The sequence below is a fragment of the Salvelinus alpinus genome, chromosome 5, assembly GCF_045679555.1.
Source record: "Salvelinus alpinus chromosome 5, SLU_Salpinus.1, whole genome shotgun sequence".
NCBI classification, from domain to species: domain Eukaryota; kingdom Metazoa; phylum Chordata; class Actinopteri; order Salmoniformes; family Salmonidae; genus Salvelinus; species Salvelinus alpinus.
In genome coordinates, this window is record NC_092090.1 from 71,653,265 (window position 1) to 71,673,628 (window position 20,364).

The 20,364-nt window shown below is 42.8% G+C and overlaps 1 protein-coding gene and 1 pseudogene across 2 annotated transcripts; one reads left to right on the forward strand and one right to left on the reverse strand.

Annotated features, from left to right (window-relative positions):
- Positions 1 to 991: 991 nt before the first annotated feature.
- Positions 992 to 15,700, forward strand: LOC139576693 (squamous cell carcinoma antigen recognized by T-cells 3-like). 2 transcript variants are annotated; one of them, XM_071403038.1, is made up of 19 exons: positions 992 to 1,261; positions 1,958 to 2,084; positions 3,009 to 3,113; positions 3,208 to 3,392; positions 4,029 to 4,134; positions 4,887 to 5,011; positions 5,269 to 5,424; positions 8,541 to 8,679; positions 8,868 to 8,996; positions 9,094 to 9,171; positions 9,258 to 9,316; positions 9,434 to 9,543; positions 9,664 to 9,776; positions 10,384 to 10,460; positions 11,571 to 11,742; positions 11,879 to 12,351; positions 12,450 to 12,602; positions 13,613 to 13,803; positions 14,024 to 15,700. In XM_071403038.1, the coding sequence occupies exons 1-19, from the start codon at positions 1,076 to 1,078 to the stop codon at positions 14,211 to 14,213; spliced, it is 2,874 nt and encodes a 957-aa protein (XP_071259139.1). In that variant the 5' UTR covers positions 992 to 1,075; the 3' UTR covers positions 14,214 to 15,700. The 2 variants fall into 2 exon arrangements, with proteins under 2 accessions (XP_071259139.1, XP_071259140.1); XM_071403039.1 differs by having other exon boundaries at positions 8,868 to 8,975.
- Positions 15,701 to 16,305: 605 nt separating this feature from the next.
- On the reverse strand, positions 16,306 to 20,259 carry LOC139576694 (protein adenylyltransferase FICD-like; annotated as a pseudogene).
- Positions 20,260 to 20,364: the final 105 nt, after the last annotated feature.

The window sequence follows — 20,364 nt, forward strand, 5'->3', positions numbered from 1 at the left end:
CCAGCAATGGTGGGTTTGTGCCCATAGGCGATGTTGTTGCCGGTGATGTCCTGCCTTACAATAGGCCTACATGCCCTCAGTCCAGCCTCTCTCAGCCTATTGCGGACAGTCTGAGCACTGATGGAGGGATTGTGCGTTCCTGGTGTAACTCGGGCAGTTGTTGCCATCCTGTACCTGTCCCGCAGGTGTGATGTTCGGATGTACCGATCCTGTGCAGGTGTTGTTACACGTGGTCTGCCACTGCGAGGACGATCAGCTGTCCGTCCTGTCTCCCTGTAGCGCTGTCTTAGGCGTCTCACAGTACGGACGTTGCAGTTTATTGCCCTGGCCACATCTGCATGCCTCCTTGCAGCATGCCACGTTCCGGCAGATGAGCAGGGACCCTGGGCATCTTTCTTTTGGTGTTTCTCAGAGTCAGTAGAAAGGCCTCTTTAGTGTCCTAAGTTTTCATAACTGTGACCTTAATTGCCTACTGTCTGTAAGCTGTTAGTGTCTTAACGGCCACTAGCGGGGGGGGGGGTGCTCCTGTGACAACAATTTTGGACCCCCTTGTGGCCCCCAAATGTGGGGTACGAAATAATTTTAACATTTTTTTTTTGCTATCGTTCTTTTTTTACATCCGTTATTAGACAGTGGCAACGATGATGATTATGAACATGGTCTTTTGCCTGCTAATGCCTGCAATGCAGTGAAGAAAACGATATTACAACAATAACGTCTAATGTAACTGGCCCCTCTAACAGTACAACTGGCCCCAGCTTGGCCCCCAGTTGAAATGGTCTAGAACCGCCCCTGTTAACAACCATTCCACAGGTGCATGTTCATTAAACAGTGAAAACAGTGTTTAAACCCTTTACAATGAAGATCTGTGAAGTTAGTTGGATTTTTACTAATTATATTTGAAAGACAGGGTCCTGAAAAAGGGACGTTTCTTTTTCGCTGAGTTTATAAAGAGGGGTTCCTGCAGGTGCAGGAATGCCCACATGCAGGAACGCCCCGAATTACGGGATGCAGTTGCACCCTTCTCACCTTGGAAAGCTCTCACTGACTGTTACCAGGCAGACAAAGTTCCAACATGGCAGCAACGGGGGACGCAGAGGAGACTCAGGTGCAAGAGATGGAGGAAGAGGCAGGGATGGAAAATGAAATGGATTCAGATGAAGAGGAGGGTTTGGGAATTGAAAATTCCGACGATGAAATAGACGATTCATCAGAAGACGAAAAAGAGACTGAAGCCGAAATTCAGCGTTTGGAGGAGCAGGTACGTTAGCAAATTTAGCTAGCTAAGCTAACTTACTCTAGCTTTGTTTGAGAAATTAATGGAAACCTAGCTAGCCATTTATCTAACGTTTGTCAACAACGTTGTCGGTTACATTGAGATTTGAAAGCAATCCACATCACAAACAGCAAGTTGGCTTGTTTGCAGACTTGCACCGCTTACATTGAAAAGAACGAAAGCTAGCTAGCGAGCTAACGGTAGTTCACATGCTACTATTAGCCAGCTAGCGTCGTTGGAGTAACGTTGACTATGTAACGTTACTATACTAGCTAATGGTGACTCAATATATAACTTGCTAGCATGTTACCTAGCCACAATAATATAATAGTTAAGAATTTAGTAAATATCAAATACGGATTTCTAGGGAGTTAGCTAGCTAGTTACATTAGCGTTAGCGAGATAGCCAGCAAATCCATGCTTTCTGCGAAGTTGATTTCCCCAACGACAACGTGCTTACAGCAGCTGTAAACACGCGCCCTTTTTTGCGAGCTGCAGCTAGTTAGACAGTCAGCAACAAAATTGAACAGTATTTGGTTGATTGCATAAACAATACTTACTACACAATTAAGTGGTGGAGTCCTGTTTAGTTAGTTACGTTGTAAGTTTGTTTGCTTACCAAATACACTTTGTAAATGCTCCCCAATGGCTGTTGGTCTGACTCTATACTCTAACTTTCAGCTGTCCATCAATGCTTTTGATTACAACTGTCATGTGGACCTCATAAAACTCCTGAGGCAGGAGGGGGAGCTTCCTCGGCTGCGTAAGGCAAGGCAGAAGATGAGTGAGCTCTTCCCACTCACTGAAGGTTGGTTGGTGTCTGATGCCCTCTGGAGATGCGGTGTTGCAGACAGCTTTGTGCATTACTACTTCTATTATTGAGCTGAAGTGCTTCATGTAGTAGACTGGATTACATCTAATGTGCTGACCACACCACCCGTCACATGAGCGAGTGTTGCAAAGTAAATGTACACATATGTTATTCAATCATTGCACCCACACTGCTCACAAGCGTCTGCATAGCCAGGCGCTAAAATATAACTTGGTTCTATTTGTGACGAGTGACACACTGCAAGGCCCGCCCATCCCATTTCCTCATTGGTTTTTAGAAGCATATACTGTTGATTGAAAGATGAGCTGAGGTCCACACTCCAGTAATGCACCTTAAAGTTGGTTGCCAACCGCCATATAAAGTCAGAAAAAGAAACCTGAAAGAAGTTTCTAGTAATCTCTCTAACTCGATTTACACTTGTCTGTGGATTAATTGTCGGAGTAGAGGAACTTGTGCATTTCAGGTAAAATAACAGTTCAATGTTTATATCCCATAACAAATCAGCTAGCAACAGCAAGCTAGCTAAATTGCCATAATTGTTTGTTTTTTCAACCTGTCCCCAAATTAATATAGTTGGTTCAGAGTTCTTTTTGATATTTCAACCTGCGTGTCCTGATCATGTCTGGAGTGGGTGGATTAAAATCAACTTGCGCGCGATGGCGTGCGCGCGATGGCGTACGCGCACGCCAGGTCTAGTCAGCATTTAAGACTTGTTGAAAATAGGTCTGCTGCTCTTTTTGTTGGGATTTGATTGGCCTTTTATGGATGATGATTTAATCATTTGGAACAAGGTTTACTGTTTCAACACATTCCTGTGGAAAGTTGTGATGGTTTCATTGTTTTGAACATACTGAATGTTGTTGTGAACTGTATGCAAAGCTGACTTGTCCTCTCCTGCAGAGATTTGGCTGGACTGGCTCAAGGATGAGATCCACCTAACAGAAGAGGAGCCGAACCGGGAGAAAGTCTATGAGCTCTTTGAGACGGCTGTGAAAGATTATATCTGTGAGTTCTGCCCCCACTCATTGGCTGGTGTTACGATTCTATATGATGTGATGTTATTGTAAACTAAACATTGCAATTCTTGTGTGGCCTTCAGGCCCTGAAATCTGGCTGGAATATGCCCAATACTCTATCGGGGGCATGGGACTGCCTGGTGGGATGGAGAAGGTGAGGTCCATCTTCGAGAGAGCCCTGACAGCCGTGGGGCTGCACATGACCAAGGGAGCGACAGTGTGGGAGGCCTACAGGGAGTTTGAGAATGCCATACTGGCAACTGTTCAGGTGAGCTCCCCTGAAGAATAATGATCTCAAGTAGCTGCAACATGCTACTAATTTCTCTATACCTCCCCATGTCTTTATTTCTTAGGCTGTTTTGTATGGCTTGGAATTGCTATACGTTATTATCACGGTACTTAGGTGCTGATATGTATTGCGGTTCTCACGATTCTATATGTATTGCGATTCGATACTGTGATTTGATGTTCCAAACATATTGCTGACCATATGTCTGCTGCAGAAGAACAAGAGAGCCATGAGAAAACAAGTTTTGATCAGTCATGGAAATATAATTGCCTAAAATAAATTGCCTCCCTATTTGAAAAAAAGATGGAGAACAAGCTATGAAGGAAAAATACTTGTGTTTTGGTGCACGTACAGCAAACTAGTGCAATAATTATTGCGATATTGTCAATACGATATGATGATTTATCGCCTAAAATTATATGCCGATATGTAACTATCGATTTCCCAATCACTAGTGTTTTGTATAAGAACATCTGCTAAATGAATGATGGCACGTTTATCTTATTTCTGAGTATTAGGCAGAAACAAAAAACGCATTATTTGAACTCAATCTGATATTACACAAACCAGTCTCTGCTGGATTTTGAATCCGTTTTCTCCCTGCTTTCTCCTCAGCCGCCCCCTGGCAGCGTTCCCACCCGCGAGCAGCAGGAGCTTCTGAACACTCAGCTCGAGCGCATCCACACTCTGTTCCGCCGCCAGCTGTCCATCCCCTTAATGGGTAAGGCTCGTCTCTGGCGGTGGTGCTGTACAGAGGGGAGAGGATTCGGTTGGATGGAATAGCATGTCCTTAAGAGTCCATCATGGCAGACTTGGGAGGTACCCATTGCAAAGACCTTTTCAGGACAGAGATGTGGAGAGCCAGTGCAATGTCAGGAGAGTTGTGGTGTGTTGCTTTCTCTTACTATGTGGCTTTTCAAAGACTAAACAGAGGTTTACAGAGAAAGCACTCATCCTCACCAGGCCCAGTAATGTGGTCCCTGACCAACCTTTCATCCAAGCGCAGGACTGGCCAAGAGATAAATGGTCTGGCATTGTCTGCTGCCTTTTTTCTGATACGGCTGAACGGCCACCGGAGGCATTTCTGGAACGGCTAAACCCATCTCTCTCTTCTATGACCTGTGCCAAAGCTCAGTGTATAATCCCTCCTTATCTATGGCCTGTCAGTCAGTGTTTTGTACCCCCACAAGATGATGGCACAAAGAGAAAGAAAACCGGTCAAGCATTTACATGGCTGTGTGTTATTGGTCAAATGAGGAAGAACTCTGAACATTTCAAAAGCCAATATCCCAATAAAGGAGATTTGGAACTTTTGGTGTGTCTCCATTCAAGTCATTGTAATAAACGCACAGGATGCTTTTTATATAATCACCTTCATTCTTAGCCACACTTAGAATGTGGCTGGCTGTTGTATGCATATTCAGGGGTTGAGTGTGAAAGGTTTCTCCTAATGATAACTGTGCTCTTTTGCAGACATGGACGGAACATATGCAGAGTATGAGGAGTGGTCTGACCAGGGGGTGTCTGATACAGTCTCCCAGAAGTACAAGAGGGCCCTGAAACAAATGGAGAAGAGCAAGCCTTATGAGGAGACTCTGGTACTTACCTAGATTGTATTCTAGTCTGGACATTTGTACCATACTGTTTGTTTTGGAAGGATTTAATGGATTTTAAGCATTCAATTCGATTACACTGCCTAGAAAGTAGCAGTAGATTAGTAGTAAAGTTATGTATCATTTTAAGTATTATGTGCTTAAGCAAAGCTTTTTTCTATGTGTGAAATCTCTGTGTGAGTCTGTATTCTAGACATGGTTGTCTCCTCAATGCCTTTAACATGCCAACATTTGTGTTTCAGATGATAGCCGAGCCGCCCAAGCTGGCAGAGTATCAGACTTACATTGACTATGAGCAAAAGGAGGGTGACCCAGCACGGATCCAAATCATCTTTGAGCGGGCATTGTCAGAAAACTGCCTGGTACCAGACATGTGGGCAAAGTACACCAAATACCTGGTGAGTGCCCCCCCCCCATTTTAATTACTCACAGCCAGCCGTCTCCCTCTCTCTCCAGCAGCTCCTGAAATGTATTCATGGGCCTTTGAATATCTTTAATGGGATGGTAATTAGATGCTGCGATAGCAAACACAGACATAGAGTAATTCATCAGAGCCTTGGCGTTTTACTAGTTTGAAGAAAAAAACTACTTTTAATCATATGGTTCCTAACCTGTAATCCATTAGGCTCTCTTTAAGTAGCCCCGTTTTGGCACTTGCTGTGTCTCACATAGGAACCCAGGCTCAGCAACTAATAGAATTTAAGGAAATAAAGAAAGCCATCAAGGTAGCTATATGCTGTAGAAGTGCTGTGATTAAATCTAGTCCTCTCCTGCATATACTCAGGGAATTGATTACATTGGAAGTGTGATTTAACTAAATTATATGCTTCCACACATTAATCAAATCATGACACTGCCTAATGGAGTTTGGCAGTATATTATTCTGTGTGCAGTGTTGTGAAAACACCTACACCAGCAACACATCTACAGAGGTGTGGAATATCAGTAGCTGCCGTAGTGAAACCTTTCTGCTATCCCATGGTTGCACCTACCTAACAAAAACATGTCCTTAATATCACCCAGGTAGAAATTATAGAAGATTTGCTGTCTTTGAGTTCCTTGTCAATAGTGTTGCACGGTGTATGGAAACGTGGGTACTTTTTTGATACTATAACATGAAAAAACATTTTGGTACTAGAATTTGTTACTTTCGATTCGTCTATCAAATGTGTCTCACTTCATATGCTGACTGAGAGGATCAAGTCTGTAGTCATTTGCCAACCGGGCCAGTAACTTCTCAGTGCATTTGGTGTTCCAGTTCGACTTTTACATGCCTTGTAGAAGTCCAATAGAAAACTGCTGGTGCACCGCATTGAGATTACACGTGGAAAACTCATGCTATATTTGAGCAATATGATTGGCTGTTCATTCAAGCACCACCACACTTGATGCAAGTCGCATTTTATTGAGCAGTACATGGGTGAGTCGATAAATCAATCATTCAATAACCCCCCCCCCCCCCAAAAGAACTGAGAACTAAGAACCTTCGTAAACTAAGACTAACCCTTTACTTTTGTCCCCCTACTAGCACTGACTTTGCTGATGACTACTTTATTTATGAACATTTGACTTACTATGACTGAGATGTGGCTGTCCCACTTAGCTATCTTAAGTCACTCTGGATAAAAGCATCAGACTAAATTGTAAATGTAAAATATAATTCACATGCGGGCTGTCCAGACTAGCAAAAAAACGAATCAATCCACTCGCTGAGCTTGTTTATTTTGAGGGAAAGTGATTTACAAAAGTTCACTTTCAATAGCGAACACATTTGAAAATTAGCAATAGGCTACTGTTGATAGTATACAGAAAGACAGCTCTACAAAAATTCAGCTGGCATTCGTCTTGGCTACTGCAGCTAAGAATTAAGACTTTTTCCCACAAATGTATCAACATTTCTATTATAGGTAAATAGTTTAGGATCAGTGAATGCCATAATGTAGTTATTTTGTTAGATACTTCTCCCTATTAGCTGAAATCTTTATTTTTCAAAGCCATTTTAGCTGCCGTGCTATACATCTTCACAAATCATTGGAATTTGTTGTGCAGTACAGACATTGACTCCCTCAGACATGTGTTGCTAGGCAACCCCCCACTGCACTTGCTGGGGCAGGCCTTTCCCTCGTTGCTAATGTCAGTGTGTGAAACTTGCTAACAATAGTTTTATATTCATAGCACAAACAAAATAAATACTGCACTCACAATTTCTTTGCTAGAGTCATGATAGTGTTAGACAAAGCAAGGAAAGTGAACTTCAAAACGTGATGTAACATTAGTTTTATTGGAATCTGCAGCTGTTGTTGGTAAGTAATGAATCTGACTATTGTGTTATATAGTTGGGAAGTAGTGAGTGTGATTATTTGGTTATATATACAGTACCAGTCAAACGTTTAGACACCACCTCATTCCAGGGTTTTTCTTTATTTTTTACTATTTTCTACATTGTTGAATGATAGTGAAGACATCAAAACGATGAAATAACACATATGGAATCATGTAGTAACCAAAAAAGTGTGAAACAAATCAAAATATAGTTTATATTTGAGATTCTTCAAGGTAGCCACCCTTGCCTTGATGACAGCTTTGCACACTCTTGGCATTCTCTCAACCAGCTTTATGAGGTAGTCACCTGGAATGCATTTCAATTAACAGGTGTGCCTTTTTAAAAGTTAACTTGTGGAGAGACTAGCTTGGGCCAAGAAACACAAGCAATGGTCATTAGACCGGTGGAAATCTGCCCTTTGGTCTACTGAGTCCAAATTTGAGATATTTGGTTCCAACCGCCGTGTCTTTGTGAGCCGCAGAGTAGGTGAACGGATGATCTCCGCATGTGAGTTTCCCACCGAGAAGCCTAGAGGAGTAGATGTGATGGTGTGGGGGTGCTTTGTTGGTGACACTGTCAGTGATTTATTTAGAATTCAAGGCACTCTTAACCAGCATGGCTACCACAGCATTCTGCAGCGATACACCGTCCCAGCTGGTTTGGGCTTAGTGGGACTATATTTGTTTTTCAACAGGACAATGACCCAACACACCTCCAGGCAGTGTTAGGGCTATTTGACCAAGAAGGATAGTGATGGAGTGCTGCATCAGATGACCTGGCCTCCACAATCACTCAACCTCAACCCAATTGATATGGTTTGGGATGAGTTGGACCACAGAGTGAAGGAAAAGCAGCCAACAAGTGCTCAGCATATGTGGGAACTCCTTCAAGACTGTTGGAAAAGCATTCCAGGTGAAGCTGGTTGAGAGAATGCCAAGAGTGCAAAGCTGTCATCAAGGCAAAGGGTGGCTACTTTGAAGAATCTCAAATATATTTTGATTTGTGTAATACCTTTTTTGGATACTATTCTACAATGTAGAAAATAGTAAATAAACAAAAACCCTTGAATGAGTAGGTGTCAACTTTTGACTAGTACTAATATATCTCTCTCGATACTTGGAGACATAGAATCAATATAATATCATCAAAAATAATATGCGGATACTCTGAATCAAATTGCTGTTGCCTCAGGACCGCCAACTGAAGATCAAAGACCTCGTCCTGTCCTCTCACGACCGTGCGGTCAGGAACTGCTCCTGGACAATGGGCCTGTGGAAGAACTACCTGCTGGCCCTGGAGAGGCATGGGGCCGACCACCACACTATCTCAGGTAACCAGTGGACCACAGGAGGGTTATGGTGGCAGCACTGATATCTGTTATGCATGGAGTGGATGTAAACAAATATTTTAAGACATTTGTTTAATGTATGTTTCAATGAAAATAGGTGAACTTGGTTACAGGAGTTGTTTTGCCCATGAGACTGGAATTATGAAGATCATCTCTTTTTCCTTCCACAGATGTTTTTGAAAAGGCCCTGAATGCTGGTTTCATACAAGCCACAGATTATGTGAATATCTGGGAAGTGTACCTCGATTACCTGAGGCGGCGCGTCGATTTCAGCAAAGGTGAAAGCACCTTAACATTGGGTAATGCAAAGTAACATAAGTAATACGATCTTATTAGTGGAGTCAAGTGTATACATGAAAGAAGTCCCCTATTGATAATGGCATTATGTGTTTCCAGAGTCGAGCAGAGAGCTGGAGGAGCTGCGGGCAGCCTTCACCCGGTCTCTGGACTATATGAAACAGGATGTGGAAGAGAGTAAGTAGACCTGCAGCCTGTGTGCTGTTCATCTGTCTTTGTGTGTTTGTGTTGGAGACTCACCACCATGTCTTGCTCCTTTTAAGGGTTTAGTGAAAGTGGAGACCCCTCTTGTACTATCATGCAGGTCTGGGCAAAGATAGAGGTAAGGGTGAAGATTATGACACTCGTTTTGTGTTCACTTGCTTCTATCAGTGCAAAAACAGCATCAATACAAATTAAAATGTGATTTTTATACCACCTCTTTCCTCTCTTTGACCAGGCCTTGCATTGTAAGAACATGCAGAAGGCCAGAGAACTGTGGGACAGCATCATGACAAAAGGGAACGCCAAATTCGCCAACATGTGGTTGGAGTACTATAACCTGGAGAGGTCAGTGAGGTCACTCTTTAGTCATCACCTATAAACTGTTGATTTAATGGTTAGAGATATTGATTTATCAGTGACAAATCTGATGCTGATTTTGTGTGTGATCTTTTCTGACTCTTGCAGGTCGTATGGAGACGCTCTCCACTGCAGGAAAGCCCTCCACAGGGCTGTCCAGTGTACCTCCGACTACCCAGAGCATGTGTGCGAGGTCCTGCTCACCTTTGAGAGGGTTGAGGGTAAGTCAACGTGATGGAAATGTCATGAATGAGGGGATTCGATTAAGCTGGTCTGGGTTGCACTGGACTATGGCCCGTCACGTGACCGCAAAGCCGGCAAGGGAGGTGCGAATTTGCCGTACTTTGTGCCTCTTGGTCATATTGTAAAACAAGGCAGCATGATTCATGGTTCAGAAACATCTATTTTCCATTCAAATATATTTTAGTATTTTCAAACTAGTTTTCATTGGGAAGGCAGAAAGCGTTTTTATCAAACAATCACTTTAGCATGTGAAAACACAGAATCCTACTCATTACTCCACGTACTTAACTTGTGTCACTTTTGTTTTGCGATGACTTCGCCGTCGGCCATAGCGTGGCACCCAGGTCAGGCCCGGGAGGCAGCCTGGTTCCAAAATTAATGTAATCACTTTTCACGGATGCAAACTCTCACCAACCGTGCTCCCGAGTCAGCTTAATCAAAATCCTCAATAAGTGGACAGGTATCTGGAGTGTCAGTTAATGGGATGGATTGGCTTATTTGTTGAAAACACAACACTGTAATGGTAAACCTTAGTCTGAGAGTAAGGTGAATGTTTCATTGCAGTGTGTTCTGTGTCACCTCCAGGTTCTCTGGAGGACTGGGATGCAGCGGTGCAGAAGACTGAGACACGGCTGAACAGAGTCAATGAGCAGAGGTCCAAGGTAGGATGACACAGCAACACTCAAAACAACACTGCTGCTAGTTATGACTGTGGACACAGTGCCTTCAGAAAGTATTCATACCCCTTGACTTATTCCACATTTTGTTGGGGCACAGCCTGAATTCGAAATTGATTTATTTTTTCACCCATCTACACACAATACCCCATAATGACAAAGTAAAAACATGTAATTTTTTTTTATTGAAAATGAAATACAGAAATATCTCATTTACATAAGTATTCACACCCCTGGGTCAATACTTTGTAGAAGCACCTTTTGCAGCGATTACAGATGTAGGTCTTTGTGGGTAAGTCTGTAAGAGCTTTCCACACCTTGATTGTGAAACATTTGCCCATTATTCTTTAAGCTCTGTCAAATTGGTTGTTGAGCATTGCTAGAAAACTCCCCAGTCCTTAACGATTACAAGCATACCCATAACATGATGCAGCCACCACTATGCTTGAAAATATGGAGAGTAATGTGTTGTTGGATTTGCCTCCAACATAACTTTTTGTCCTGAATACAAAGTGTTAATTGCTTTGCCACATTTTGTTGTGCCTTGTTGCAAACAGGATGCATGTTTTGGATTATTTTTTATTGTGTACAGGCTTCCTTTTCACTCTCAATTAATTTAGTATTGTGGAGTAACTACAATGTTGTTGATCCATCCTCAGTTTTCTCCTATTACAGCCATTAAACTCAAACTGTTTTAAAGTAACCATTGGCCTCGGTGAAATCCCTGAGCAGTTTCCTTCCTCTCTGGCAACTGAGTTAGGAAGGACACCTGTATATTCGTAGTGACTGGGTGTATTGATACTCCATCACATTGTGTGTAGACCAGTGACACAAAACATCTAAATTTACTAAATTTTAAATTCAGGCTGTAACACAGGGGTGGGCAACTCCAGTCCTCGGGGGGCCTGATTGGTGTCACACTTTTTCTCCATCCCTAGCAAACACAGCTGATTAATCAACATGCATTCTAAACTGAAGATCATGATTAGTTGATTATTGGATTCAGGTGTGTTAGCTGGGGCAAAACTGTGACACAAATCAGGTTCCTGAGGACTGGAACTGTCAGGTTCATAACGTCATCCCTGTCCCTCTCAGGTGACAGAGAAAGAGGCCCATGTGGCTCGACAGGAGGAGGAGAAGACTGAACAGCGACGGAGGGCCAAGGCAGACAAGAAGAACCAGAAGAAGGGCCAGAAAGGCAGCAGGCCTGGTGACAAGAGGAAGGCAGAGGACAAGAATTACGAGGATGAGTGGGGAGAGGAATCGGGTAAGGAGAAGCATGAAGATCATACCTTTATTTAACATAGGAATATTATTGCTTGGTCTCCACTTCTGCTAATAAAGTGGCATGTATAGAAGTTATCCTGTGTGTTTGCTCAATCTTTGTCACCTCTGTGCGACAGAGCAACCGCCAAAGAGGCACAGAGGGGAGAGCGACCAAGGCTTCAGGGGGGGAGGCGGTGGTGCTGGGTTAATTGGGACAGAGAGTGGGCTGTTTGGGAGGAGAGCCCTCCCCGGCCGCAGACAGGAACCCCCTGGTGCTAAGAGGGGCCAGCAGGTGGCACCAGCCACCGTATGGAAGACCCAGGAAGACGACCCCGAGCTACGCAAGGACGACTGCAGTGTGTTTATCAGTAACCTGGCCTTCACCATGGACGATCCAGAGAAGAGGCTGAAGAAGTTGTTTGAGCCCTGTGGTCCTGTCCAGTCGGTGCGCCCCGTCTATGCTGCCAAGGGCTTCAGAGGGTACTGCTACGTACAGTTTGAGGGCAAGGCGTCTGTGCTCGAGGCCCTGAAGATGGACCGGCAAGAGGTGGAAGGCAGGCCCATGTTCGTATCACCCTGTGTGGATAAAAACAAGAACCCTGATTTTAAGGTAAGAGACCCACATGTGTTAGTTTGCATTTAGAGGTGGATGAATGGAATGGTGGTTCACCATGTGGCTAGTAAGTAACTTAATTTCTCTTCCTCTAGGTGTTTAAGTACAACACAAACCTAGAGAAACACAAGATCTTTATCTCGGGCCTGCCCTTTTCCTGCACCAAGGAGCAGCTAGAGGAGTTGTGCAAGGATCATGGCACCATTAAAGACATCCGCTTGGTCACCAACCGCTCAGGCAAACCCAAGGTGAAGCATAATCCTTTCTCTATCCAGATGTTAAGAATAGTTATTTGCTCGAGTCTTTTATTTGTTGTAATGTGAATAAAACATCCAAACTATTATTTAACTAGGCAAGTCGGTTAAGAACAAATTCTTATTTACAATGACGGCCTACCCCGGCCAAACCCTAACCTGGATGACGCTGGGCCAATTGTTCACTGCCCTATGGGACTCCCAATCACAGCCAGTTGTGATACAGCCTGAGATCGAACCAGGGTCTGTAGTGACGCCTCTAGCACTGAGATGCAGTGCCTTAAGACCGCTGCACCACTCTGGAGCCCCAACTAGGGGTGTGAACATTTTAAACGAAATTGGGATCCTTAACATTAAGTAAAAGCACTAACTGTTTTTTTTATGTAGATGCAGAAAGTGAACAGTATAGTAGGTCAATTTCCACAGTGTTGAAGCGCAAGGCTCAACTTTTCATTTGTTTTGGTGTATTGGCTACCACCACCCGGAGAACAGCATGAAGTGAACCCGTGCACACGCGGAGATACTGTGTGAGAGCGACGTGTTGCATCTCGCTCATCTCAATATTCTAACCTGTTCATTGATGGTAGGCCCTGCTTTACTGAAGTTGGGAGTCGATGTGCAAGGAGTCAATTATTTTGGAGTTGACTCTCCACCACTACGTCATGAAGTTGGAAAAATGGCAGAGAAAGGCGAGCGACAGCAGCCTCCTATGGCAATACTTTGCGAAATTAAATGAAAAGAAAATGTAATGTGAACTTTGCGAGGTGAAATTGAGGTGCAATGCTTAGCCTTCTGAAAGGGACACACCGTGAGACCCAAACCATTGCTGGCGGCAGCACAGCTGCAATGTAAATTCACGTGGTTTTAATGGAAAACTGATTTCAACAAATTCAGTTTAATTAAATGTTCTATTTGTCAAATCTCGAATCCAAACATAAAAGCTCCATTGACACATTGGTCATTCGATTTTGCTGGTCTAATGTGCTACTGTGTGGTGTCTGCAGGGTCTGGCGTACGTGGAGTTTGGGGATGAGGCTCAGGCCTCTCAGGCCGTGCTGAAGTTGGATGGCACAGTACTACAGGAACACACACTCTCTGTTGCCATTAGCAACCCGCCTAGCAGAAACACTGCCGACAAGCCTGGCTTCAGCAGACCCGTGGGAGCCATGATGCCCCGGTCTATGGTCTATGGATCGTAAGTTGCCCAGCGATTGAGCAATAATGTATTCTTCACACACACTGGCACCTAAAACAATTTAATAGACAAAGATATTTCCCTTAACATGGTACTCATTCCTATATCTAACTCATAAGACATAAGCTACTTTTTGAAACTGCTATTCTCACCCACTAAAGAGATGTGAAACAATAACTTGAATTTGAGAGTTCTGATTTCCTTTGGATTTGTTTTTCAGGAGGGGAAAAGGGCGCACCCAGCTCTCACTACTCCCTCGTTCACTAAATCGGCAGACTGGATCAGAAAGTAAAGCAGAGAATGGGACTGCACCTAAACCCACAGGTGGCGCATCTGGAGATGCTGGGATTGAAGCACAAGCCAAGCCCTTGTCTAATTCAGACTTTGCAAAAATGCTTTTCAAAAAGTGAAAATGGGCTGAAAATAATAAATACTGCCTTTTGTATGGAAAGCCATCTTGTGTCCTTGAGAAGAGATGGCAGATATTGTGCTGTACATTTTTGACTCCCCTTTATTCCACACCAATGGCCCCCATCTTCCTTGTCACTTTCTGTAAGAAAGCCTTTATCTCCCTGGCTCAACTGGCCCCAGACCCCATATTACCACATCCTTTTGAACAAGTGTGAGTGCCTATTTTAATTACCAATTTCAGTTTGTTTTTAATTGGGAAAGGTGTTTTATAGAAGACGTATCATATGTGTATGTAAATAATACTTATCGTGTGTTCTGTTTTGGAAAGGGATAAAAATAAATAAAAAAAACCCAGCTTGTGACTCATGTTTTAAAAGTTATATGCAAGAACTTGACATTGAGATGTATGTGTAAATATGTATTACAACAATGAAAGATTTTTTTGTGTTAAGCAAACTTAAGGTGTCAACATACCACTCATCTTTTGTTTGCTCTACATGCAACAATATTTGTTTCCATGCAGTGGATGACTAATGCTTTGCTTTACACAATATGACATAACTGCAGTTGTACAAATAACTGTAATTTAAGGTTGTCTGACTGCTTGTCATTAAAACCCAACGCCCCATTTTTCTTGACTATCATGTTTAGGCTGTCTTACCTGAAAGGTTAGAAGGGAATACTTTTTTTTGTGTATTCTCATTTATTCCAGAGATTGTTTCCAATTTGCTCATTCCTGTCTAAGGTATTGAATAAGCTATGAGATGGGTAGGGAATAAACTAAAGGGCCTTGGCTTTTGTCATCTCATTCTAACCAGTCTTGTCCACAAGTGAATCAACCATTGTTGAGAGAAAGAAAATCTATGCAGCTATTTTGATTGCACGAGCCCTCCATGTCCACATATTGTAGGCAGATTTGATCAGTTCAATAAATTACATCATGGGAATGTAAAGGTTTGAACTAAATTCCTAAGTCTCCTTTGCCTTTCAAATGAATGTGGTCATTAACAATTCTGTAGCCCAGTAATCCTGTTTGGATGAGTGGGGAACGTCATGTGTGTTCAGAATTCACACACTCCAAGTGATTGGCCATAGTTTTGTATGTTTGAGAATTATTAGCTATATCTAGCGACATTCTATCACCACAGTGGCCTAATCTAGTTAGAGACTACAAATGTTTGAGCTTTAGAAGTTGCTTTCTGTTTGTCCAATATGATGTATGTACATTGTGTAGTAATTTTGAAATCATTGTCACGGTGTTCACATTTTTTTATTACGAGAACACAAATGTAAAACTTATTTTTTATTTACAAAATTGTCAACACAACCCTGTGAGGAGATTGAACTTGGTCTACTTTTGTTCAGTGATTCTTTTATTTACTGCTTGTTCCAAGTTTTACACTTGTCATTTGAGTGTTGTAAAAATATCATCTTGTGGTTTTGTTGCAGTTTCTGACCTTAAGTTTATTAAAGCAATTCAAATAGATGTTGAGTTTTGAAACTAAGGAAATCACATTCAACAGGTAATACATGAAAGTGCTTCAGTGAAAGTGAGTAGCTCATCCAACTGGGTCATACTGTACAGTACATTGATGCAAACCATGTTCTCAAAATGACAAGACAGAATAACATGACTGTTGGCCTGCCTATTGCCTGACCACAGAACATTTTACATGTTGAATCGTCACTGTTCGTCAGCTAGTGATCTACTGTGCACTGTATTTCTTGTCCATAATGGGGACAATTCAAAGTAGAATCACAACTCAATCTTCTCAGACATGTACACATACTGTAACACCTTCAGTTAATGTAACGCATTCAGTCATCAAAATAACTCAGAAGAATGGAATGCAAATTCAGAATTATAGGAAACAGGTCCATTTGTGTCTGTGCGCCAACAAGTTCATGACCCTTATGTTTATTCGATGTTATAAACATTTGACCCTTATCCCTTTACAGACAACAATCTGAAGCAGAAAACATGTTTTCTATGCAAGGCACATACGTAATAATTAGTTCAAACAGCTGCACCTCTACCTGGTATGAGGAAACAAACTATGAGATATGTGAATATTAATTTCTGTAAAGATGCATTCTCCCAGTAATCATTTTCAAGGTCATGCTATCATTGACACATGGCTGCTATTTATCCATAAATCAACTGACATATCTTTACACTTAGAGCAAGATTAACCCCAAATTAGCAAATCTAAATAAAGAGAAATACAAAGCCAAACAGTCAGGCGCCACTCACTCCCGTCCCCTCACTGTTATGGACAGGGATGGTTTGTTTACAGTTGGGACAGGCCTGGTGGTGGCTGGAGCCAGGCAGCCCCACAGTGTGCTCAGTGGTGGCGATCAGCAGGGTATCCAGGGTGATCTCTGTGCATTTGGCTATGAAGCGGATGAAGGGTCAGACATCACCCTTGTTGGCTGTGTCCAGAGCAGTGTAGTACTCTGAACTTTGCGGACGGTGATGGGTGGGTAGCGTGCCTGCATGAGCACCAGGTTCATTAGCAGCCGTGACATGCGCCCGTTCCCGTCCACAAAGGGGTGCACATAGACCAGCTTGTAATGGGTGAGCGCTACGGATTCCACAGGGTGCAGCTGCAGGGCCTCCTCTGAGTTGAGCCACTGCACCAGCTCCTGCATGTGGCGCTCCAGGGCTTGTGGGTGGGGTGGGATGTGGTGCCCTACAAACACCTGGCTGGTACGCAGCCGCCCACCCTCTACAGCAGGGGTGTCAAACTCATTCCACGGAGGGCCTAGTGTCTGCAGGTTTTTGGTTTTTCCTTTCAATAAAGCCCTAGACAACCAGGTGTGGGGAGTTCCTAACTAATTAGTGATGTTAATTCATCAATCAAGTACAAGGGAGGAGCGAAAACCCGCAGACACTCGGCCCCCCGTGGAATGAGTTTGACACCTGTGCTCTACAGGGTCTGCGTAGCCCAGCACACGCCGGTGGATCTCCAGGATGTCATTGACAGTGATGGCCGCAGCGCGGGACAGCAGCGTGGTGTTAATGTACTTCATGGCTGCGTCCACACCAATGACCTCATTCTGCTCCTGGAGGCTCTTGCCGGGCACGGCGTAGCGTGTCTCAATGATGTGGCGGATCTCAGACAGAGTGAGTGTGTTGCCCTCTATAGCCACTGTGTGGTAGATGTGGTAGTAGTAGGTTTCCTCCATGACACGTCTAAGGGCAGAGTTACCCTTTGGGATGGACATCATCCTGCTTACTTTACTGTCAATAACCCCAAAGTGGCGTTGGTCGATCTCCTCCACCAGGGGGAGTGTGCGGTCACGGCTAACCAGGGCCCTCTCGTTGCATGGTGAGATGGCCAGGGCCTTGGTATATAGGTGGTCTGCTTGGACAACATCATTCTCCTCCTCCAGAATGGTCCCTAGCTCTGTCAGAGCTTCCACAAAGTCCGGGTTCACGTCGCGCGCATGCACCAGCAACTTGTGGGCCTTTTCCCTCACGTCTTCATCTCCACAGCCTGTTGCAGCGCTGCCTTGGCCTCCAGCTGGGCCTCTGCAAACCACACACACACATATTACATAACCAGGCTGTGCTGTCAGAAGTGTGTTAAAGGGATACTTTGGGATTTTATCTACTTCCCCAGACAGATGAATTCATGGATACCATTTGTATGTCTGCATGCACTATGAAGTAAGTTAAAGTTAGCTTTGTGATTGTGTTAAAGATAGTTAGGAATTGCACTAACACTAGTTAGCAACTTCCTTCAAACTGCACGCAGAGACATAAAAATGGTCTCCACAAATTAATCTGGCTGTGGGGAAGTAAACTCAACAAAAAAAACATCCTCACTGTCAACAGCTTTATTTTCAGCAAACTTAACATGTGTAAATATTTGTATGAACATAATCATGGTAGCATCCACATTAATGTAGAAGTGTTTAGAAACAATCTATTCTTAATAAGCGACAAAACATTATTTACAATTGGGGACAAAATTATCTGAAACAACCAAAAAAAAAGCAAATGTCTCCAACAAGTTTGTAGTCACAAGATAGATGTAATCATTGCATGCAAGAAATATGGGACCAAACACTAAACTTTTGACTACTTTAATACACATACAAGTAAATTTATCCCAATACTTTCAGTCCCCTAAAATGTGGGGACTATGTACAAAAAGGGCTGTAATTTCTAAACGGTTCACCCAATACAGTCTCGGTCGTTATTTCATTTCAAATCAAAAGTGCTGGAGTACAGAGCCAAAACAGAAAGTGTTACTGTCCCAATACTTTGAGCTCACTGCACATGTTCCTCAATTACCTTGTACCCCTGCACATCGACTCAGTACTGGTACCCCGTGTATATAGCCAAGTTATCGTTACTTATTGCGCATTTATAAGTTGTATTATCTCTTTTATTCCCCTCTTCATTGTTGGGAAGGACCTGTAAGTAAGCATTTCACTGTTAGTCTACACCTGTTGTTTACAAAGCATGTGACAAATACAATTTGATTTGATTTAGTGCTTTGAAAACCACATCAGAGCTCTAGTATCAATCTTCCCACCACTAATGCACTCCATAAATGAATTAGCCCCATTATGTGACAACTGTGTTTTATTTTGAACAGTGTACTACCACCGACCAATGTTTTTAGTTCTTACAACCAGAAGTATAATATATTCATGATAACTTCACACATACCTATACTGGGCTTGGCCCTTAGGGGCAGGAGATCGAGGGCTGTGAAAGGGACAGTGAGGCTGGTGGACTGGACAGCGGAAGTTTACCCCATAGCTGGCAGTGCAACTGGGCAATCCCCTTTAGAGTGGCACAGCACTGGTCCTCCACCCCCACCAACAGCGCCACCAGAGAGCACAGGAGCAGGCAGAGCAGCAGTCCCCATCCGCCAAGGAGACAGCCACTGCTGTAACGCCACCACGCCGTTAATGCAGCTATCATCACTGATGATGGTATCCACCATTCTCAAGTGACACATTCCCCATCTATTCCAGTTGGGCTAGCCGAGGAACAGCTGTGTAGGAGAGAGGCAGAATCAGGAGCAGTTCACACAAAATCAGTGGTGGAAAAAAATGCCCCGTTGTCATACTTGAGTAAAAGTAAAGATACCTTAATAGAAAATGACTCACGTAGAGGTGAAAGTCACTCAGTAAAACACTACTTGAGTAAAAGTACTCAGTTTTAAATATACTTAAGTATCAAAAGTAAATAGCAAAAATAGACTTAATTATTTGTACTTTTAAAATATACTTTCATATTCCTTATATTAAGCAAGCCAGGTGGCGCCATAATGTTTTTTTTTACGGATAGCCAGGGGCACACCAACACAATTTACAAACGAAGCATGTGTGTTTAGTGAGTCTGCCAGATCAGAGGCAGTAGAGATGACCAGGGATGTTGCCTTGATAAACGTGTGAATTGGACCCTTTTCCGCTAAGCATTCAAAATGTAACGAGTCTTTTGGGTGTCAAGGAAAATGTATTAAATGATTTTCTTTAGGAATGTAGTGAAGTAAAAGTTGTAAAAAATATAGAAAGTAAAGTACAGATACCACCAATAACTACTTAAGTAGTACTTTAAAGTATTTTTACTTAAATACTTTACACCACTGCACAAAATGTATGATTGTTTCATTTTTGATAGCTGTGTAAGTTGTGTGCATGTCAAACGAAAAACTTAGGAGGCATTCTTTAACTAACGTTAAACATAGCTAACTGTGTTTAAATGAGTAGCCAAAGAATTAATTCAACCAACTAGTAAGAGTAGCTATATGGCTAAATATATTTAAATAAATAAATAAAAAGTCACCCAATACACAAGACAGCCGGATTGCTAGCTAACTACAGGCAGCATTTTCAATAATTAGGCTACTGCAAAAATACTAGCATCTTCGTCTGCGTACTCACCACATTGCACCATTCTTGACTAGAAATCATACAACAAGCTATGTGTAATGTTAAATAAAAAGTATCAGTCTTTAAGTACCCACTATCGTTTGTAAACTAAAGATAACTTAAGTAGCTAAAGGTCTGCTTAGCTGACATACACATCAACTTCCTGGGAAAGCAGGCTGGTATATATACTGGAATATGATTGGGCACTTGAAAATTGTTTGCTATGGTTGATTGGCTCAGATCTTCCAAGCGTGT